The 24,307-nt window shown below is 46.3% G+C and overlaps 1 protein-coding gene across 1 annotated transcript in view; it reads right to left on the reverse strand.

Annotated features, from left to right (window-relative positions):
* The window catches only part of LOC128431046 (vang-like protein 1), a 29,962-nt gene extending 9,077 nt beyond the window's left edge, over window positions 1-20,885 (reverse strand). The window contains exons 1-4 of the mRNA XM_053417255.1: window positions 20,720-20,885; window positions 14,385-14,617; window positions 9,138-9,264; window positions 47-478 (exon numbers count right to left, since the gene is read on the reverse strand). Of these exons, the coding sequence (XP_053273230.1) occupies window positions 47-478; window positions 9,138-9,264; window positions 14,385-14,455 (630 nt within the window). The 5' untranslated portion in view covers window positions 14,456-14,617; window positions 20,720-20,885. The remainder of the gene's footprint in view (window positions 1-46; window positions 479-9,137; window positions 9,265-14,384; window positions 14,618-20,719) is intronic.
* Window positions 20,886-24,307: the final 3,422 nt, after the last annotated feature.

Genomic DNA, 24,307 nt, shown 5'->3' on the forward strand with positions numbered 1-24,307 from the left:
CTTGAGTTTCCACCTAAGTGTGCACTTACAAGCAAGGATCGCTCACCTGAGATTCAAGGATTCTCACTCCGTAGAACAGCCAATAGGAGATCACGAAGAGCAGCACCAGCACGGCGAGCAGCGCCCTGAAGACGAAGACCCTCGGGAGGCCGGCCCGTGGCGACCGGAAGAAGAGGGCCCACACGGCCAGCAGCAGTATGAGCAGCTTGAAGGCCACAGAGATGAAGAGGCCCTCGCAGGCCGTGCCGCAGGGTTGCAGCTTGTCCGGCCACAGGAGGTGGGGCAGCACCAGGAAGGCCAGCGGCGTCAGGAACACCAGGAGCCCCAGGATCACGGCGAGGGTCAGGGTGAGGTAGCGGCGGCAGTCGAGCCCCACGCTGTCCTCCAGGTCTTTGGTGATGCGAACAATATCCTCCTGAGAGAGGCTGTGCTCTGATGTGCCGGTGACGGCTGTGGTGTTCTCGCCCCAGTTGTCATCCTGAGGGAGGGAGGAAACAAGGAACTGATTTGAGATGAGAAGTATTTGTATAATTTCCAGCTTTTTAAAAAGAATGGAGGCAACTTCATTATTTCTGCAATTTATGACATATTCTTATCATGAGCTGGATTATTAAATAATGACTCTACAAACAAAATGAACACATAATTGTGTCATGTACATGAGTGGACTGTGTTCACCTCAACATTTTCCCCTCTCTCGATGTCATGTAGTGAAGTTGCATTATAATATTGTTCTGCGTTTCACCAGAGCGTCAACTCAACAAAAGCCAGCGAGGTTATTTCCATGCACGTGAGAAAGAAAGGAACAGAAGATGGGAAGTGGAAAAAGCAAACAGAGGGCGCTGCCAACTGGGCTGTACGCTGACGTCTGGGCCGGACTGCATCCGCCGATAGTGAAGGTCAGCGGTGTCGGAGCAGAGCCATTAGAACAACAGAGATAAGGACTCTTTACACTGCAGTCATAACAAGCCGACAGCGTGGCCCTGCGAGCCGCCGCCAGGGAGAGCAGCTCAGACAACGAGGATTCAATAACGGGAAAGACATCGTTACCAAAATGTAACTCTCAGTGTGGATGAGCACTATTTTAAGGATGTTTCAACGACATTAGCTCCACACCAGCAGAGAAGGGATCATGGACGGGTCACGGAGATGCATTATGATCAGTTTTAACTGGGGGGGTTGGGGGGAGGGGGAGGAGGAGGAGGAGGATGGTGCACTGGGACAGAGAACATCCCACTGGCCTCAGGGTTAAAACAGCAGAGAAGAAGCAGAACAATAGAAGGATCCGGGCAGAATGCTTAGCTTGTCTTTGAAAGCAGCTTCTGTGTGAGTACACTAATAATAGATTCCTCACTGCTACACACAATATCAATACTTCATGTGCTGGGGGAGAATGAACAGGAAACATGGAAACCACTTCTTACAATATCTTTTTTAAAGGATCATTTTAAAGAACGAGGATAAAACTTGTTTGACTAACAAATATTACCCAGATAGACGTGATCTGAAACATATAACTTCTCTGAGCTGTAATAAAAACACATTCATGACCCCGAGTGTTGTATTCTGTCATGGACAGTTGGAAAACTAGTATAACTGCAGTTGTATGCCTCCATCAACCAGTGTAGTTTCAGTCCACAAACATTTGTACTCATATGAGGTTACTGGGACCTTTGACCTTTGACCACTGAAATCTAACCAGTTCATCGATGGTTAAAATTTGAGAGAAGAAATCCCCCGAAGGCAGCCTTGAGACATCAAGTTAAACAAAAACAATGTTTTGTGACCTTGACCTTTGACCAACAATATCTAATCAGTTCATCTTTGAGGAGCGCTTACTTTCACGAGGCCACCCGAACTTCCCTCAAGGCGTTCTTTAGATAATTTGTTCAGAGGACGGATGGATGTATGAACTGGAATGTGGATACCTGAGCCAGGCGGGTTCGGACAAATCTTTGAAATGATATTCAGTCGCGTTGTCTACATGAAAACATCAGGCTCAAAAAAATGTCAAGTGCGGACAGATAATTGTGTCTGGAGCCGTTAGGATGGACTCAACCTGAAAACATATTTGAGCAGGGACATAATCATTTTTCAAGTACATTTAGTATTTATGAAGCAACCTATTAAATCCTTGTTTCAGGATCCTGAGTGTAGCACGGTGGATTTGCAGTTTGGGTTACAGCTCCGCCTGTTGCTCTGGTATGCTCTTAGCTTCACAGCTGCTGTTGTGTCCTCGTGTTCGGTTTCAAATCTCTGGTTCTCTTTGATAACATCAAATATTAATGAGCAGAGCAAAGTCTATGAAGAGTTCATCAGTCAAACCCTGAGATAATCGTCTTCAGCACGATCAGGTCAAACTTCCCTGAATCTTTTCATAAATATATTATGAAAGTATTTTATTTTGTAGCAGAAAACCCAATCAACTAAAAATAATGAGCCTTAAACATGAGCTAACATTTCAGTTTACTGCAGCACTGTCAATCATCGCAGCTGACATGTGAGCAGATGACTTGTTGGTATAGGTTTCCCCAGTCAGGCTCTTTGATGAGGTCCAGCACCGAGAGCTGTGTCAGTTTCATGTGACCTTTGACATGACAGGCACAGTCGTAAATAGTCGTCCCACTGTCTGCAGGGATTCAGAGCGAGTGGAGCATCACCACTGACCCAACCCACGAGCTGTAAACCAGACGGTGGAATGCACGACGCGGGTTCAGAAGGTCAAAGAGGGAAAGTGTCCCCACGTCCCCGTGCAGAAGGAACCTGACGTCTATCTGTGGTGGAAACATCTACGTCTGTTCATATACAGGAAACACTACACAAATAATATACAAGTGAAATGAAAATTCTGTGTAGATGCTCCTGACTTCAGCTTTAACTGTTGACAGACTCTGGTCTTAATCCTGTCTGACCACTAACTACCTGCTGATGCTAAGTGTGTGTTTTACAGAGCAGATCAATCAGAACAATGTAGCATGAGAGCACCGGAGGGACACGTGAGTCACTGCTGCTCTGCCTCGGAGCGGTCATCGCCTGAATCACACACTGGACTCTGAAGAACTCCATCACCAGGGACATACAAACAACACATCAAGGTAAATTCAATCATGTGAGCTCTGCTTCTCCTCATGTCTCCACAGCCTCTCCAGCAGGTTTCATGTGGTCTGCTTCAATTTGGGGAATTGCTGTTGTTTGATCAGTTCTGCTCTACCTGGGCTTTCCCGCTGCAGTAAAAATAGACATTGGCGACCCACATTTCCTCCTGGGATAAGCCAATCAGCACAGCCCTGCTCTGGTTCAGTACCAGCAGCCCTGCAGGAGGCACAGTCCCATTCATCACATGAAAGTAGGTGAAACTGAGAGGAGCAGTGGAGGAGAGGGGGAGAGAATGTTCGATAACAAGACAACCAATTACAGGGAAGAGAGGCAATGAGCCGGAGAGGGAGGGACGTGTGAAATCCTCCACTCACAGCAACACGTGTGTCATGACACTAAACACACGTCAGGTTGATTCTTGTTCTGCGTCTGCAGTGATTTATTCAGGGCCAGACAAGGTTTACAAGCGATTCCTCAGAGCTGGGAGTTACAGAGGCGTTCCTGTAGAAAGTAAAAAGCTGAATAATGGAAACATCTGACTTGACATGTTCTCACACACCAACAAACAAGAGGAGAGGAGAGATATAAATTCTCTCATTGAAAACCGTCCGCCCTCCTCCCTTATAAACCAGTCCATTTCAGTTTGAATCGTTACGATACTGAGGAAAGAATAACTGGACTTCATTTAGTGATCCTATGAGAATGACCTGAGGGCAGCATGACTCAGCGATCACAGCACAACTGGGTTCATATGACAAATCTGACCATGAATAGGGTTTGATTCATCCTGGAGATGGATGCGGTTTCATTACACTGCCCTCAGTCATTGTGTATCACTGCTTTATTGACTTTGTGACAGAGCGGCGCTGGGCACACACACACACACACACACACACACACACACACACACACACACACACACACACACACACACACACACACACACACACACACACACACACACACACACACACACAATGATTTGTGAGGCCGCCTTCTGGCTCTGGATCTTGACCTTTGACCTATTGCCAGCAAAACCCAATCACTTCATCCTTAAACCCAACTGAACATTTGTACCTGATTTGAAGGAGTTCCTTTGAGCTGTGCCCTGGTTCTGGTTGGGATGCATCACATTACAGGATTAAAGGGATTCTCTGGCGGTTTGGGCTCCGGCTCAAAAGGCCTTCAGGGCGGTTGTGATGAGAAATTGTGTGAAGCTGCCAAATGAACCACCCAAGTTAATCCGTCAAGTTGTTTTTGAATATTCCTGCTAACTTACAATCAAACATCAATGAACTACAGGAGCTGGTGTAATCCTGTGATCTGTTCACTTTGCCAACTCCCGACCAACCTGGGCCCTGAGCCACTGAGTCACTCAGCTGAACAGTCACAAAACGATTAGTGGGATCATCATCACAGCAGAAGATGCTTGTTCTCATGTGTATGCAGGTATTCACGGCTCACTGGCTGAGAACAGTAGCACGCAATGTCAGCCATTGTGCATTAACAAAGCTTTCAGGAGAATATTCTTGGCTTCATTCTCCACCAGAATATAAATAACAGCCATTGTCTCGCACCGTAAATCTAACGTCCACTAAAAGCCTGTTTTGTGTTGTTCGCCGAGTGCACTTCACTCACTCCTGGGAGGCAAAGTGTGTGTGTGCAAAGAACAGCAAGCGTGCATCCCATAAGACGTCTGCACAGCCATTTAAAACCACCTTTGTTCAACGGGCCAGGCTGCCAAGAACTTGTCAGGACGAGGAAGGGAAGCAGAAAAAGTTGGATAGACGAGTGAGTGCGGGACAATGAGAGGCCGACAGACGAGCAGCAGCCGACGAAAGAGGCAGATTAAGGTGGTTTATATAGATTGTGTTCAGATATGTCAGTTAACCAGAAGAGCTACACAGACATTCTGCTTCAGACGCAGTATTCCTGGTTCAAACATTAGACATATAAGATAATAATAGTGTTTATTCATATACCACCTTTTCCAAACACAGTGAGAAGGTGCTTTACAAGTTAAAAATGAAAAGTTGAGTGTTGCTGTTAATCAGTATTAATAAGAAACTAAAAAGTTGTACATTTCAGATGTGAGGCTCAGAATAGTGGCATTAACATTATCACTCGGCACAAAGGAGCACTTTAGAACTGTGCCCGATGAAAAGCCCTCACTTGAGTTCTACAAACATACAGCTCCACATATTGGATTACCTGACTGGGTTTAGTCCCTGGTCCACAGCTGGCCACTGGAGTGGAGTTAGTATTTGAGTCTTCTTCTATGGTGCTGACAATCACTTGCTTTATCTCCTCTGCCGTCTCATAAACCTCAAAGACCTGCAGCACTTCATCTTCGGCCTCCATCACTGTCGAGGGACTGAAATCCTCCACCTCCAAACTTCACCTCCGCTCAGCAAACATCCTCTCTGTACCCAGCGCTCTCCATCCCAGAGTGTGTGAGACCTCCCTGACTTCCTGCTGATCCGAAGCACGGCCCCCTGCCTCATCAGTCTTTATATAAAAATATTTCCCATCATGCCTCAGGAGGTATTGTATGGGACTGTGCGCTCACTTGCCACATAATGTAAGGGGCTTTATGGAGGACGGCGGAGAGAGAGGGAAGAGGGGAGGGGATAAAAGGATGGATGGAGAGATGTGGGGGGAGAGAGAGTAAACAAATAACAAACCAATGAGGTGACAGAGCCATCCACCCAAGGATCTCTTTCTTCTCTCCTCCTCTACTCTCCCTCCTTTGCTTCCTTTTATCCCTCTCTCCCTCCGGGCATCCTCCGCTCATTCTGCACTCGTCTCTTGCCTCAGCACCACTCACCCTCCATCGCTTCTGACTCACTGAGCACTGTGGTGTCGTCGTGCTGACACAACAAACACACAACTCAGCTTATACGTTTCTCATCGTCATCATCACATGGATGTTTCATATAATATATATGATCTGTGCCATAGATCCATTGTGGCCCCCGAACTATTAACCCTGTGAACTCTGCAGTAGAAACGCTCCTCCTTCTTCTCTCACTGTGAAGTCATTTCTTGGAGAACGTTCACATGCTTCATATAATTAAACTCTGTACAACCTAAGCTTAAAGGTTTTGTAAGTCAAATAAACATTATAAATGAAAAGTTGCTGTAATTATGCTATAAATTAAAAAAATACAAAAATCGGACATGTTTTTTTCTGGAATCTATTGGAGGTGGACACCACAGTCACAGCATTAACAGCAGCTTTGTATATAAAGTTCCCTTTAACTCTACTTTGAATGGAGCTAAAGAAAACAAGCAGTAAAGTGCTGTAGCAATAGAGGAAATATGTCAAAGTTTAAATTTGATGTTTTAGAGTCATGCAACGAGAAGTTGGTGTGAGAACATCAGTGCCTCTGGAGCCAAGTCACTTTTCACTACCTTCCAGAAACCAGCTGAACTCTCACTCGAGTGCAGGAACATCACCGGGAGCTACCTGTGGCTCCACCCTGCTGATCCACCAATGCAAATCCCAATAACACAAGGTTCTCTCTCCAATCTGCAGGTAGTCATCTCAAGAACAATCCCAGCTCCACTTTCTCTCCCTCACTTGCAGGAGAGAGGTAGGTGCTAATACTCAGAGAATTATTTATGGTTTCAACAGATCCCGTTTCTCCTGTTTGACACCTCACACAATGCCACAACACCACATTCTCCTAAGCTGCAAAGCTGGCATGCTGCATTGAACTCCAATCTCACTATGCACTCCAATATCCAGTTACCTACAACAATACAAGCAGGGTGAATTGACCTAATTACTCAGATGACTTAGTGTGAGTCCAGGTTATACTCACCTCCATTTCCCTTCACAAGTCCCAAACCAGCTCAATAAGGCCAAGGCAGACTTGTTGAAGACATCTACTGGTACAACTGGTTCCCACCTTGAGACGTTAGTGCAGAACGAGCACTTGAAGTGTAATGTTCACATTCACACATTAACATACAGCCCGGCCTCCATTGGGTTATGATGTACTGAAAACCCAATGTCAGTCAGATGCTCGGGACGTTTTGACAATCTTCTGTTCTGGAAAATGACCCGACCCAATTCCCCTGACATTTTGAGTTTAGGTCTGAAAACGTCTGAAACAACACTGTGTCTCGACAGCAGGCAAATCCTCTGAGCAGTTCTCTGAATGAAGCAAACACTCCTCCTTTAGAATTCATGATGGGAGGCTTCACAGAACCATCACAGCCATGAGAAACGTTGGTGCTGGATTGTGAGGACATCCCTGCCTGGAGCGATGTGCTGCTCTGTCAGCCAAGACTCTGATTAAGTCCCAGCAGTGGAGTAATGAGCGCAGCACTGCACAGTCAGAGTCTCAGACGAGGCTGACGCACACACACAGGAGCATATGTGAGACGGCAGAGCGGAATGCAAAATCAAACACACACACACACACAGCATACGGATTTGTGCTGAGCCTCCCTCTCTCAGTAGAATTTGTGGCCCTGATTTCTCCATCTAAAGCCAAACCCTCCCCACCCTGTCAGCAGCCCTCCTGCAGGCCACAGCATGAATAAGACATGAGGAGCAAAATAGTAAGGATGGCTGTGCGCTCTGTGGCAAAATTAGACGCAGACAATACAACACACAGTCACACAGGCAGTGCCACCGAGTCCTGCCACAAGGGAAAGTGAGCGCCAAGTAGGTCAGTAAACGATGGTGCATGTGGGTTTGTCTGTGCATGTTTGTGTTTGTCGTCTTCTCCCTTCAGCGGGTTGAGCGGAGCACTTGATGAAGGCCACAGTGCCAGATGGTTGTGTGTCTTGGTTAAGTCAAGGCTGAAACTGTGCTGAAATCTCCATCTCATCTTTCATTAAATACACCAGAGCCTCGCCAGCAGCGAGTCTTTGAAACTCTCTGAGCATGACGGAGGAACGACGGCCCACATTTCACCAGACAGACAACAGATCAGCTGCTCATCAAAATGCATGAAGTCCCTCCTCTTAGTTACATATCAGAAAACATCTGGATGGTTCTGAACAATAAACTGAATCTGCTCAGATTTAAGCTTTTGAATATGAAGACAGAAAGTTTCAAACATTCTTAAATCACTACGCTCGATAGAAAAAGTGTCAGACAGACATGACAGACTGAAATGTGTTTAGATATTTCTAAAGCAAAGGGATCGAAAGCCGTCACGTTTTGCCTCAACAACACAAATTAGCTGTTACTCATGTTGTTGGACCAAGAAGGTGAAACCCCTGAAGTGCTACCAGGAGGTTCACGTCTCAACATGCCAGCTTGCAGCCGACATGCCCAGATAACTTGCTGCTACCTGATCCACCTGTCTTTTATCTGCTCTGCCTTTTATATCTCTCCAACAAGCATCCACTGTCTGGTGTATTCAACATGAGGCAGTAGACAAACCAAAACACATCCAGAGGGAGCTGCCGAAATATTAAATAATGAACTATTTCCTACCGTATATTTCTCTTTGACCAAATGATCTATCTCATAATCCATCTGATCTTGCATATACAGAAATAAAAGTCTGACTGAAATAACAGAAAGAGCAGCAAAGCCCCTGTTGTGGCTTGGCCTGGTCCACTGTGGCGGGGGTCCACGTCTCTTCATCTGGCATTGGACAGTTTTGAACACTTGACCCCCCCCCCCCCCTGCAGTCAGACACAGACTCTCCCTCTGACTACCAGGATAAAGCAAAGTTGCACTGACTACAGAACAATCTGCTGCATCCATATCCTGTCGAAATAGATTTCCTGAAAGTGACGACCCAGACCTCGCCAAATGTTGACTGGCCCTGTGGAAATACCAGATGGCCCGTCCCAGCCCAGGCTGATGAACACAACTATCCTTCCATCTCCTATTGACTAGTAACTGATAAATCTCCAGTGCTCCAAATCCTTTGGAAATCGGACTAACCGATATAACCATATCCTTATTTTAAGGGAATTTGTGGGAACATTGTTCAGTAACCGTGGGTCATTGTGTCTTCTGGCTTTATAACGCATGTGTGCGTTTAGGTGATATTTATGCTCCGCCCTACCTGGACCTGCTCCCCCCTCACAGACGAGTCCCCCAGCAGCGGCTCTGCAGGCGGCGTGTTGATTGTCACAGACTTCTCTGAGCGGCTGTCTTTACTGCGCGGCTTGTGGCGGTCCCGGCTGCGCTCCCTGGAGAGACAGAGCAAAAGAGTCGAAAGTGATGGTTAGAGAAATCACAAGCCACAAGAAATAAAGGGTTCCTCTCGGATGCAGAGAGTTGTGGAGCTCTCAGGGGACAGATACAAAAATGGAAACATTCAAAGCAGTAGAGACGAGCCAGCATAAAGACACACAGAATTACATAGTGTATATGAACATAGTGAGGGATCAGGGACAATGTGAAAGCCGGCAGTGGCTGGTTGAGTCAGATAAGACCAGAGCTGCCCCCTGTGGAGAACTTACCCCTCCCCACATCACTGTCTCTACCAGGCCCTCCGTCCCTCACATACGAGCTCCATTAGCCAGACTGACCCCTGCACTTACAGCCCTAATCTGTGCAGAGCGTGAACGCTGGGTCTCCCCATCCTCCGCTCCAGCATCACCATCGGCACATGGCGCCGTGCCCACTCTGCAGCTCCATTACCACAGACGAGCTCAGCAGCCCCAGTTAATCCCTCATCTGTCTCCTTCCCCCTGCGGCTGCTGACATCTTGAACATGGTACATACAGTATTCTATACTTTCAACAGAATGCACACACACACACACACACACACTGCTACAGTGCTAAATGCCTCATATTTAAATCCTTATTCGAGCATTTGAGAGCTGTTGGAAGAAACTGAGACAGACGGACCCCAAAGAAAATATTTGATATAGATATCAAGATGCTGTTCTCTTTGTTTTGTTAAATCCTAATTGAGTTTCCTGCTGCCTCTGAGCATTTTGTTTCACAGTAATCACTCCTTTTGTAGGAGTGACATTACACAGAAGTGAAACTAATCTAATTTACACAACACAGGAGGAGTGTTTTGCATGAAGCTCTCCATTGAGACACTGAAGCAAACACAGGGCAACACAAGCATTATTTTGGAGACATCTGAATAGTCGTTCTCCTTCTGCCTCAGGTGTGGTCTCCACAAACCCCTGAGGGAATATCTGGCTGCCCGGCTGCCTGCTGCACACTCAGAGGGTTTTCATGCCTCAGTTGATGTCAAAAACGATGGAGAACATAGACATGTTTCTGATTTCTCACATTTTACACACTGGACGAGCCACACACGCTCCGTACAGCAGAGTTTTATACATCCTCATGTGATCGCTGGTTCATAAGAATATTGCGAAGAGCTGTCATCTAGTCAAAGTAAGGTGACAAAGTGTGACAAGTCTAAAAAGTTCCTCCTAAATACTGAACCATAGACGACCAACTGGAGTTAAATGCATCTTGCACCATAACAGCCCATAACCATAATGCACAGGATATCCTGCCTGCAGGGGAATCAGTACATCATCAGTATGATGTATGAGAGTGTGACGGTAGTGGATATGTTCCAGTATAATAGAGCTGAATTGATTCCCAGTGTTAGAGGGTGTTGACCAGTTTGCTTTCCGCCACTATTCTTGTACTTCCTTTAGAATGTGGAAACGATTTCCTCGAGAAAGTCACGACAGAAACGTTTCACACAGTGAGAGAAGCAGAAACCTCCTCCAGCGACAGAGACACATAATGTTATCTAATAAATCCAGGAAGTGGATGTAGGCCTTTAAAATATATTACAGCCATCATTACTGCCATAACTGTTATTAGAGCTATCAGCGCTACTGCAGCAATGGTTATTCCGGGGAGAGAGATCATCAGTCAGAGGTTGTCACTGATTAGGATTATTAATTGGGGAGGAGGGGGAGCGGGGAGGAGACGAGCACAGAGCAGTGATTCTAATATAGAGCGGCAGAGTGTGGTTGACACGCTGCCGTCAAGAACAAGAAGGTGAGGGAACACCTGGTTCTCAGCGAGCTGGCGAGACGGCAAGTGTGTGAGCAAAAGCTGCAAAGACGAATTAAGTGCGACGGATTTACAAAGAGCACAAAAAGCATTTTGAAGTGATAGAAGCGATTGTAGAGGCACAAGCAGAACCTGTGGGGAACGGCTTGAATAGAACAGCTCCTCTTACCCGGCCTGCTTTCTCATTCTCCCCCCAGGAAGCTTCTGGGGCGATCGCACTGCACAGAAACCTCAGTCCCAACACACCCCTCCCCCCCCCCCCCCCCCTTTCCCACAGACTCCCCCTGCCTCATTAGCATGCAGCCGCCTCGTTGCTATTCCAACAGTGCGCCGCGCCATGATCTGATTAATGGAATTTGACTTCCAGCGTGGATCCCTGAAACGGGTGAGGCTTTTTGGAGCAGTGAGGATATGGGGGGAGGTGGGTTGCGGAAGGGGGCTGCCTGGCAAAAGTGGGGCAGGGTCTTGCCAATTAGGCTACGAGAGCGCCATTTCTACCAAACACCTGAGGATGAGAGCGGCTGTGATCACAGTCTCCAGCTCCACACAGAGGGAGGCTGCTGAGGAGACACAGCCAGCTCGCCACCTCAAAGTGTCCACGGTCCAATTTGCTCTCAGTGTGTGGCCTGTGGAGTGTCAATACACCACAGCTCGGAGGGGAGGGGTCAGGAGGCCAAATCAAAAATGACCTCCCTCTCCCTCAGCTCGTCGTCTCAAACCGGTAGATAATATCCAGGGTTTCAACATCTCTCTTAATCGCAAACTCATTTAGAAAAAAAAACATCCTTTGCTGCATATTTTGCAACGACTGGTCCGAGCCGGTGTCAACATCTGTCCGGAGTGATCACATGGTCTGAACCTTTGCTACTTTAAAGTGTCCGATAAGCTCCAGCAGTCCTAGTGACGGCTGGAGGACGTGTGATGTGAAGCAGGGGGAAGCAGCTCTGGGAGTGAGGAGCGGCCCAGTGGCTCGGCTGCTGCCCAGGATCAGCTTCATACATGGAACACGACAATGAGGTGACACATTCCAGAGACAAATAACACGTCCCACTGTCAAACTACCACCGTGTCCCACAGCTCACACAGGCCAGACCCAGTTATTACACGTACAGGACTGCAGTCTGATGCTGATCACTGGTTTCACTGGTTTTTACTGAGGCTAATAATCCAGATTTTCACATGTTTTTTTTCCCAGTCTTTCAAAACTAACAGATACTCAGTTAAGTATATTATCTAACAAAGAAAATCTTCAATCCTCATCTTTAATAAACTGGTTGTGTTTGTAATTATCGCTTCAATGGTTTTTTGATTTCTACAATATCTGCCGACGACAAACAAGTTCACGAAGCGAGACCAAAACGTTTCTGTTTTATTACAGAATTATGAGTAATTCGGTAAATAAAAACTAAACATTAAATTCTCTAAGAGGACTTTCATCTGGGAACCTTTAAATTATAATACAACAGAGACTGAATTATCTTAAATTACACACTAAGTCCTGTGCATATGCTGCGTGCTGCTCTATAATTGGAGCTTTACCCATTAAATGAACCAATTTTCCACATGAGCAGCTGCTAATACGTGATTTGCTATTTAATAATCATTGAAATGCAAAAAATCTAGAGTGGCAGATGCAGGATTTGGTTCAATACTCAGTGATCAGGCTCATCTGAGTGGATTCAAATAAGGAATAGAATTAAAAAGGTGAATAAGTACGATACAAGTACTGAAAAGACTATTTTGTTAAGCCGTGATTAAAAAGGCTCTTAATTCAGTTTGAATGGCCACAGACAGAGCAGCCACTCTCTGCTCTGACTGCAGAGCCACAGGAGAATGTGTCATATCCTGGAAACTAGTTGATGATGACTTGGAACATGATGGGGGCAAAATGGAAAGTAGGAAATATCCAAATCCCAAAACTCTCCAGTACTGAAAATCCAAAGCAATCCGATTCAATACTTCTACTATAATCTGATAAATTCACACATGCACAAACACAATACAGGGTAATGTTATTGTATGTGTGTATTTGTACACATTCCTAAATCTGTTTCCCAATCCCAGCATCAGTGTAATTAGACAACAGACTCACGCGCAGAACTACCTCTGCGTGACAGGATCCAGACGAGCAGAGCGGTTTCAAAGACACAAATTTAGTTTTTGTGTGTGTGAAACAAGCCACCAGCTGGTTGCTCAGGAGCCGTCATGGTGAGAGCGGTTGGGCAGGGGAGTGAAAGCGTTTGGCGTCGACGACCACACGCTCCCTTTCCAAATTTCACTCATTTGAGAGAGCAGTGAAAATCAAGGACCAGGAGCTGGCACCCTCCTCATCTTTGATTCCACTCTCCCTCCACATTACTTTGAGCTACAAGGACACATTCCTGCTCTGGGGAATGCCAGCCAGTGGGAAACCAGTGATACGCCTGAGCCTCCGCATCCTAAGAGACAGGAGACCAATCCATTCAAGACGTGGGAGGAGAGAAGCCGATACAGAGACGAGGTCAAGAATCAGGCAGAAAAGGGGCAGCTGCTGCATTCATATCACGATGGACACATGGGAGCAAAGAAACGAGGGTAGGACGAGAGGAACGAGAGTAAAGAGGGCGAGAAGGATAAAGAGTGAGGGGATAGAAAGTGACCGATGACATGAGAGAGGAGACGATGACAGGTGTGCACTGAGGGCCGAGCGTCACGTTTCAGGACAAAGTCCCTCAAACTGCAACAGGTGGCAGTGAGAGTGGGAGCAGCCCCGGCGAGCCAGGGGAGATGTATGGCGAGCGAGCAGGAGGGGGCGCCGTGACAAGGAAGGGGCTGATGTTGAACAGGAATGCCCTGCTCTCATCTCCACTCGGGTTCTCAACGTATCCGCTGAGCCATCAGTCAGTCAGGCCTCTTCAGCACCTGTCTCCCACTGCCTTCCTGACGCCTGTCAACCACAGCCATTTCAATGCTGACAGATTAATGCGCCTACACGGGCTGTGGCCCCCACACATGCTCAGCCCGACGGGAGGGGATCATGGAAGTGGACAGAGAAGGTTGAGGAAGCAGAAAACCCCGGCACACAAATTAGAATCATGATAAACTCACATAAAGTAAAACATCTGCAGCAAATACATAAAAACTAAGGAGTGGTCTCAGCACATCTGGATGTTTGCACACATCCTGTCCCCTGTAGGGCGACGGGCAAGTTCAGCTACAGATCAGCAGTCTTTTAAATGACACAACAGTATTCTACAGAAACCCTCCAGCCCTCCAGGTAGAAGCAGAGAGGGGAGGAAACTGAATTATTTAGCAGGATCAAGTCTTACCCATGCCTGTGGGAACCCCGGGAGCGTCCAGAGTAGTAGGAATAGCCTGAGTAGGTGGACTCAGTGTCCATGGTGGAGCAGTCCTGCCCAGGCAGGGCTCAGCGGAACCTGTGCGCTGTCTCGCAGAGCTGGGGGCGACCAATCGACTCGCTCAAGAGGCTAACAGAGGTGGCGAGCGATCAGCAGTCAGGCTTGAAAGCGACCCTGGGGGCGCTCTGTGAGGAGACATCAACCTGGAGGGCAGAGAAGACAGAGAATTTAAATTCAAAACGTGGGATGTCTGGGAAAACTGCCCACGTCTGTCTGTGTCTGGCACAGACGAGAGCTTTACAGACTCAATCACTTATTTTCTGCATCACATCTATTTTTACTAAAGTATTGTTGGCATCTGCCAAAAACAAGTTTCCTTATGTGCCTGGATTCATCTGCGGCTGCATCCTCAGCTCCTCCTCCGTACAGGCGGCTCTCAGGGGGCCTCGTTCCACATGAGTGTTCCAGGTAAATGCAACATCGCTGCCGCCAAACAGCAATTTGCTCTTATTCCCACGTGGCTGATGCCTGTTGTTCAGAGGCAGCTTTAAATCTCTGACTCACAGCACAAGATTTGAGCCTGACACTGACGAGCAGGAAGGTGTCTAAGACAGCTGTGATGTTAACTACAATAACAAGACATGCACAGAGCTGATGTCCTTGTTTTACCTCAACACTTAAGTGTGTCACTATACCATGAAAACGCTTAACATTTACTACCACAGAAAACATCGCTCCCTGCAGCAGGTGGGGGGGTGAAAGAGCTGTGGTTGAATGAGATAGATTTGACTCTGTCAGATTAAAAGCACATGTCTGAATACCCCCCCCCCCCCCTTGTGGGTGGAAGAGAATGAAAGATGTGAGTCACAAGTAGCTTCAGGCGTGCTGTAAATACACTTGTGTAAGGTACACACACACACACACACACACACACAACCTTTCAGGCTCCTCCAGGTGAGATGAAAAGTGGTAACGTGAAATACGCCAACTCAAAATACCTAAATCAAATACGTGCTCAGTCCCCTGTACACGAGCACTTTGAGTCAGTCCATCACTTACACAGCCATGAACCTGATATTAAACAGGAGACTGTAGCTTACACCTGAAAGTCTGAACCAAGCTTCATGTCTCAGTTTGTTTTCAAGGTGCAGACTGAAGCCATCCTGCAAACTGCTTCTATTTCTTTTTCTTCTTCTTCTTCTACTCTTTAAAGCTTTCTTAACTTCACAACAGAAAAGGTCCGACGTGGTGAGAAGCTGCAGTTTTGGTCCTGAGTGAAACCTGCACTGAATCTCTCAGGCCAGGCTCCCGGCACACACACAAAGATTTACGGCTGATTTATGGCTCCAGTAGCAACTGATCAAATCGTCTCCCTTTCAAACGCCCCTGCTCTTCTGCATTCACAACCCGGGGGGAAGGAGTTACTCAGAGCAACTACACTTCTTATCTGCGTCTTTGAGGGAAACACACATCACTTTGTCCAAACTACACTGTGGCACATAACATCTAGAATGACCCACTTCTGAGGAGTGTGGTGACAGCAGATCTGGGAGTGTGTGTGTGTACATGCATGATTGCATGTACACACATGCAATCACAGATTGCATGTGTCACAGATACCTGGAAATGCTTTGAAGGTTGCACAGGTGCATATTTATATATTCTCATTCTGCAAATCATTTCAAACACCTGAATCAACCTCACACCGTTACAAATCCTTCCTCCACTGGTTCTCTGCAGTCTCACCAGCAGTGGCGTGGCTGATGCTGAGGAATCGTGGAAAAGTGAATTTTCCAGCGTTGTCTGTGACCCATGAAGATCACGGCAGCAGATTGTCCGAGTCTGACTCGTTCACAACAAGAGGAACATACAGGCGAGGGGTGGAGCCTGTAGAGCAGCAAGAGGCAGGACATGACGTGTAAATCACAGTTTTATTTATGGGAAATCAACACCAGAGTCGGACCTTATCACTGAAACCTCTTAAATCTTGTCTTCTTTCAAGTAAAGCGAATATTTGCCAAAGCATCACACTTTAAAACTGTGGGATAGCGGCTGCTAAACAAGCTGGACACCATCACAGAGGCATTTCCATCACCTGGTTAATCCTCTTAAAAGAAGGGCATGTGGCTAAATGAGGGATTAATAGAGTTGAAAGAGTGCGTGGTCCAGGTTCAGTCAGAGTGCAGCCGCGTTAGCAGCTGATTGATTATTTCCTACTTTAGTGCTTCTCCTCTTAACAGGCAGGACTCGCTATCTTCACACTTCATCTCTAACTACTTCAGATGCTTCACACTGAGCCAGCCCGTCCAGAGGCCTGGCCCTGAGCCCTGTATTCACATGAAACTGGATACACAGGGTTCTCACAAGTGGTTTCTGTCTTTGCCATGCCGGGAGAAATTGGAAAGCGGAACCACTTCAAGTTTCCAGGGAGAATCCAAAGCTGAAATAGAAATCCCTGTGACTGGGTGGGAGGGGGCCACGGCAGGTTCTTCACAGTGATCCCAGACCCCTGCTGAGCTGGCAGCTTGTCTGCTTGTCCTGGTAAACAGTGGCAGCAAGCATGAAGGCTCATTTCATACATTTTGAGAATTTCCTGAGTGCCAACACTGTCGTAAATAAAACTGTAAAGACGCAAATGTCCTGACAAAACTGAACAGGTGTGAAGAACTGAGCAAGGATCCACATTCAGGTTCCTGGACACGAAGGGAAACAGCCCCCGGGAACATAGCTCCATCTCTGAGCAGAGAGCTGGAGCAACTTTACACTGCAGCCACAAGACATGTGCTGTCAGCCAGCGCACAGCGATCAGCACCGCTCCGCTGCACCTTCACATCCCGTCCAACAAACACAGCGAGCGGCGCCACGTGGCTGGACTCAAGTCAGCAGCCGGAGTGGACATATAAACACACCAACACGTTGACACCCGAGCTGTGGAGGGGACGTTTTGTGGAGTAAATGTAACATGTGAGACATCAGGAGTCAAAAGATTATGCATGGTTGCTTTTGAGTTGGAGAAAAGAGGGAAACAAAGAAGGGAGAGTCGCCTTCATATCCAATTAGAGAATAAAACCATGGAAGCTCGTTAGACATTACAGTGGAGATAAAGGAAGGACTGTACTGTTGCACGGTTATTATAATTATATCAATATATCAAAAAATGAAGTTGCACGTTGCTCCTAAGATGTAAACGTCAGTGAATACACAAACATTCATGGATGTTTATGAGCAAACTCCCAGAAGTTCAATGCACGTCATGATGTCAAACTTGAAAAGGTGCAGCATCAGAATCTAGACTACCAATATAAAGAAGAAGAAGAAGAAATAAGTAAAGAGAGGAACAGTGAGCGTTACCCGAGCTTCTCTGAGTCGCTGCCCTGCTTCGGATCTTCTGAAGAAACACTTGAGTAGGAGTCAGGCAGGAGCACCAACCAGTGCTTCCACTTTCTGTGGGAAACAGCAAATTAAGCAGCTAACGACCCAGTGAAAATGACCCGTGATGTTTTCATTCCAAACCTCCTCTCAGGCAAGTCGCTCATCTGTTCTTCCTTTTCAGCAGAAGAGAAGTGAAGCCCCCTGCAGCTCACTGACACTCAGCAGTGATTAACCCTGAAGTCCCTCAGCCTTTTATTCCACATCTTTGATTTCCAGCACACGGAAACGACCGCGACTCACCTTTTAGAGAATAATCCAATCTGTGACTAAGAGACAAATGTTTAGAAAAACCACCGCTTCTCTCCTGCGCCCTGATTGGAATCACCAGGCCTGAGTTAGCTGACAACAAATGGTCTCGGAGTAATGGCCGTTAGAGCAAAGATGCAATTAAAAGCTCATCAGCATTTAGAGCTAATGGAGGATTATACGACGTATGTTTCCTGGGTGGAAAAGCTCTGACTTGACATTTAGCACAATCTGCAGATCACGTCTGCTTTTGATCGATCGTAAAAATGAAATTAGCCTCCTGGGTTAATTCGTCAGCGTGCCCCCCCCCCCCCCCCCCCCTTCTGCCTCTTCCCTCCGTAACCATGATGCCCTCGTGGCACTGCCTCTATTATCACTGTGATAACACACCTCCTCACACCGACCGGCTCAGGCTAAGTAATGATTTCACTCCGACGAGAGAGGAGGCAGCAGCGCGACGGTCACAGGACAAGTCGGGACGGGGGGGAACATAACCAGTCGGGACGGGGGGGAACATGACCGGTCGCTGTGGAAGTTTAGGCCGATCACATGCTCGCAGTGTTGCCTTCAATGACAGAGTAAATTAGGGCCTCTCTGTCTGAGGAATTCCATCCCATGTGTCTGTGAAAACACACAGAGCCACAACAGCACCCCGAGGAAGCTGCTTATTACTGACCAACACACCTTCTATCACTGCACAAGCATCTACCTGCAGTGAGGGGGGGGTCTGACTATCACAGCCTCATGCACCTTGTTCACATCTGACCATAACCTGATGTGCCACCAGAGGACTTGGGTCACTGGTGGTGAGGACACAAACCAGCTGTTGATCCCAGCCAGGGGTCTCACAGTCCGACCCTGAGACAAAACCAAGACAAACTCCACCTGAAGGTGATCCCCATAGGAAACACGTTAGGCCGTCTGCTGCTGGAGTCGACTCACATGCGTCAGTTCACCCCCCCGAGGCCACAAGTGACGTGTCTGGAATCACTCCCACGTGCAAATTTAAAATAAACATCACTTCGATGTCCACATTCTTTTTTTCCCCTGGAACGAGTCAAATCAAATGTTTTTTTTACGTTCTCTGCAAGCAAGCAACACCCCCCCCCCCCCACCATGTTAGTAAGTAGCACACGCTCCCCAAACTCAAGCACACACACACCTCACATCTGAGAGCTCCTGACAGCCGCCCTCATCGTCGCTGTCAATATTATCTGCAGCTGTCAGGCAAACCAGAGCCGCTCTCCTGGGACGGGAATCAAACCACACAACATTCAGATGCTTCTTCCTCCACAACATAAAAGTCTGTATGATAACGACGCCCTTGCATAATTTATGGAGAGAAGACATCGCTCCAGACACAGTTTAATGTCAGCCTGTGCTGTAGTGCAGTGCTTCCTCACACAGCTACACAGATCTGAGATAAGCTGTGTGTATTTATAGTTAGATGTATGTGTAGTCACAGTGCAGGTCACACACGTTCTCAAGGGAGTCCTCAGTTAAGAATAATCTGATTGTAACTTTCAGGCGTCACACCTATTCATCATGTAAATATTGATATGATCAACAGGTAGAGTTGTGAATAACTAATCTGTTAAATATCTGAAAGTGGACATTTTAAAATGCCTTTGGGACACTGTGCTGGGAGGCGGGGCTCCAACTGGAAACCAGCATCGCCCTTCAAGGTCCTGGTCAGTTTGAAACACGTCATCATACATTAAAGTAAATGGCATACTACACAATATTATATATTGCATAAATTAAGATTATTTAATTGGTATTTATATATGAAGTATGGATGCATGGATGGATGCATAAAAACATAGATAGATAGATAGATAGATAGATAGATTCAGGTTATTAAATCATAAATCATATATGAGCAGCAGTAGCACCTGTCAGACCTATTTTAAATGGAGGAAACTGACTTATTCTCCATGTGAGTGAGTCACACAGGTAATAAACTGCTGCAGTGACACACTGGAGCAAACAGGCGGAGGTTTTATGATGTTGGAACCGGTTTGTGTGAAGTTTCTCCGGGCGGTTCCGGAGCAGGTTTACCCGGCCTGCCCCCACCTGTGACCCGGCAGGCTGGCGGGGCTGGAGCCAGGAAACTCCCTGGTTCTCCCCGTGGCCTCCTGCCCCCCCTCACCCGCTCCCTCGGCTTCACTTTGACAACACGTTAGAATAACTGGTTCAAAACCCGCTTGGTTTTTAGCGGATTGTGTTCTGAAGGGATCCGGCTGTGGAGCCTCCTCCAGCAGGTTGCGGCTCACTGCGGGGCTGCGGCGCTCGGCAGCCGGGTACTGCGGCTCCGGTCCGGCGGGAGGAGCACCGCAGTCTGCACTCCGCTGGTTCTGGGAGTTCCAGGCTCGGAAACACACGGAAGTGACCGTGAAGCGGACGTGAAGTGTGGCCATGAATGAACCCGGAGGCGGCTCCAGGGAAGGAGTCGGTGCGGGAGAGTGCGTGGACGTGACCGCAGTTCGGAGGAAGTTGTTCCCGCAGCAGATCCAGGGCGTGTTCCGTGTTTCTTTATGGAACCAGCGCTGTTTATCATGGTGTGTGTAACCAGGTACAACACACTGTGTAGGACACAGAACTGTGAGGAACACAACGACACTCACCTGTCCCTGGCGGTGCAGGTTCGATTCCCGTGGCTGGTGGTGTATCCAGCGGCTGCAGCGGAGTGAGTCCCGCAGCTGGCGGTGCGTGGAGGTGGAAGCAGCGGGGAGAAGCAGAGGATCGGTCCGGTCCTCAGGAAGCTCCAGGGGGCTGAGCCTCTGCTCTGCACTACCCACACCTGCCGCCAGGGGGCCGTGTTCAGCACAGGAGGAGAACCCTGGTCACATGAAATCAACTTTATTGTTTCAAACACAGAGACAAAATATTACACAAATAAATCATGTACACAATATTCACTGTATTACAGAGTATTATAGTAAAAGAGAGAGAGAGAGACAGACAGACAGACAGACAGCTATAGATAGAGATAGATGGAGAGAGAGAAAGATAGATAGATAGAAAGATAGATGGATAGAGTGATATATGTATATATATATAGATAGATAGAGGGAGAGAGAGAGCTATATATAGAAAGATAGAGAGAGATGAACTAGAGATAGATAGCGAGACAGAGAGACAGAGAGACAGAAAGACAGACAGACAGACAGACAGAGAGCTATAGATAGAAAGATAGATAGAGATAGAGATAGACAGAGAGAGAGAGAGAGATATAGATAGATAGAAAGATAGATAGATAGATGGATAGAGTGATATATGTATATATATATAGATAGAAAGATATATAGAGATGAGCTAGAGATAGATAGCGAGAGAGAGAGACAGACAGACAGACAGACAGAGAGCTATAGATAGAAAGATAGATAGAGATAGAGATAGATAGATAGAGAGAGAGAAAGAGATAGATAGATAGATAGATAGATAGATAGATAGATAGATAGATAGATGAAGCTGAAAAAGGTAAACAGAGACACAACCCCTCCTCATACAACAACAGCGGAGTGATAACAATCTCTACTCGACACAGTGAGTGAAATAATCTTCTTGTACAGAAACAGACATCATCCCTTCTTTAATAAATCAGATATTTTGTCATAATGATATAAACTGTAGCTTGTGATGAGAGTGGGCGTGCTCATGGCGACGGGTTGGGAATACACACAGTGATTAAAGGAGTGAAGCGAGACCTGAGGTTGGGATTTCCCCAGAGACAAATCATGAGGCTCTCAAAGCTTGTTAATCCTGTTAGGTGGTTCTTATCACTCCGAGGTTTATTTTTCTGAAAAGTTTGGTTCTACTTAGTTCAAACATCATTATTGACAGCTGAGACCGACTCCTGATTGGTCGAGAGGGTGTAACGGCGGGGCCGCAGACTCCAAATGAGCAAGATGGTCGACGTTTATATTAGACCACCTCTGAATGGGGTTGGATCAGAACGCAGGACACACTGGGGTGTACATGTCTGACCAGACCCCTCGGGACAGATGTTAATACCAGAGATTTAGAGGAGATCTTCTGTAAAGACATTCCAGATGTTGGACTCTGATTGGCTGACAGCATCAGACTGTGCGATGTATTATTATAATTGCACAGTAAATAAACGATCAGCTTATCATCAATGAAACACGTCCTCTTCAGACTTTTCTCCAGACATGATGCCGACATTAATAATGTTTTTTTGCAGGCTGTAGCACCTTAACCTCAATAAGTAGTAATTTAAATAAAGGTTACACTAAATCAATTAAAAGGTATATATCCCCATCGATTGATCTCACATTTCTCTGATGTTGCTGGCGTTCTCCTTGTATTGTGTGACGGGACCAAAGAGTTCACAACACAAACACGTGAAAGTTCAAACCACAAGGCAACAGATGCCTCCAGCAATTACACGGCTGTGTAATCAATACTCTCTCCTGCTCTGCGTCCTCGGCCCGGTGCAGATACATTCACTCTTAGATATAGCTCATCCCCTCCAGAACACAATGGAGGTCACGACTGGGACATGACCCCTGGGCCTCCCCGTGGAGAGACAAATAAACACCAGGGCCGTGCCAAGGATGGGGGAGGGAGGTTATGTTTAATTCTCTATCAGTATCTCTATATAAACTACCCCCCCCCCCCATATTAACAATACACACGTGGACAATTTAAGACACAGACATTAATACTACTACTAACAATAATAATCTATATTGCACTGTTCAAAACAGCCATTAAACCAAAAATAATAATTAGAAAATGTCATGTTGTTTTTGTTAATTTAATAGTAAATCTGGTCCAGTTGCTCATGTTCTGCTATAAATATAATAAATTTGATTGATGAAAAAACTATTTGGTCTGATTTCTTTTTAATAGATGATTTAAAGGGTTCCTCAGATATTTACCTTTTTTAATTTAACTTATTTTATTTTAAGATAATTAAAATTCAAAAAACTCCTGATTTATTTACTCATTTAATTTCCCAGTCGAATATAAATAAACATATTTTTTAGTCGTGTTCATTTGCTGCCCTCACTCTTTGTAGTTATATACTAGTGCGCCCCCATGTGGCCACTTTTCGTCATTACTTGGCCTGAAAGTTTTAAAATGCATACCCAAACTATTACATCTGTCAGACATGAACATTATTACTATTGTAGGTTACATATTCTTTTATCTAAAATAAAAAATAAAGCTTTAAATTAACTTTTACAGTTATCTGTGTTTGTCACCATCCAGTTTGTTCTGCAATTAATTCAGCTCCAGGTTAAAAACACAAAGTTGATATATGAAAGTGACGAATTAAAACACATTTTAAAAATCAAAACAGCATTTACAAGTTAACAAAAGGCCCCTCTGCCCTGGTGTGGGAATCAATCAGCTGCAGTGAAATCACATTACACAGCTGAATGGGAGCCCGGCAGGCACGTGCATCGTGTGACGGCCGTGCAGCCGCAGCACGTGCTGACAGTTTCTCAAGTTTATTCAAAGCGGGAAGTGCAGATGGCTCCTATTGAGGAAGGCAAGGTAGGTGGTGGAGGAGGGTGGAGGAAGGGGGGGGCCGCGAGATCAATTCAATTTGGTGTCCGGAAGATGGATGGATTCCTCCCCAAAGACACAGAGTTTATGAGTTTATGGGGCTTTTTGGTAAATAGAGGAGAAAAATGAAAGCATGTAAAAATGAAGACGAAGGGGGGACGAGGTGTCGTTTATGAGACCACACGCAGAGGAAGAGAGAGAGAGAGAGATGAATGAGTTTCCAGAGTTTCCAGTTACAGATGAGATTCTCTGGCCTGTTTCAAGCAACTGTGACGAATCAGGCTCAAAGGCCCAAAATGACTTCTTTTCTTTTGACCTATGTGGTTGACGGTGGGTTGTGCACATGGAAAGAATGAAAGCTCGACAAACATGGTGTTAATGTGAAGATGCAAAAAACAACTGGAGGCCCTGAAGTGCAAAACACAACTTCTAATGTATTTTCATCTTACACTCAAAAAAAGGATATTGGGTGGCTGTCCTATTTACTTGAATTAAAAGAGTATTTCGAATTAAATAATTCATGTTTGCAAGATGAACGTAATAAAATTGCGTTGGATTTGCTAAATATTCAACAACTTCGCTTTAACACGATTAAATCACGTTGATATGAACTGATATGTTCGAGTTTCTGCGCCAGAAGCACGGCATCGTCGCGAGAACACACCTCCATTACG

The sequence above is a fragment of the Pleuronectes platessa genome, chromosome 24 (genome assembly GCF_947347685.1).
Source record: "Pleuronectes platessa chromosome 24, fPlePla1.1, whole genome shotgun sequence".
Lineage (NCBI taxonomy): Eukaryota > Metazoa > Chordata > Actinopteri > Pleuronectiformes > Pleuronectidae > Pleuronectes > Pleuronectes platessa.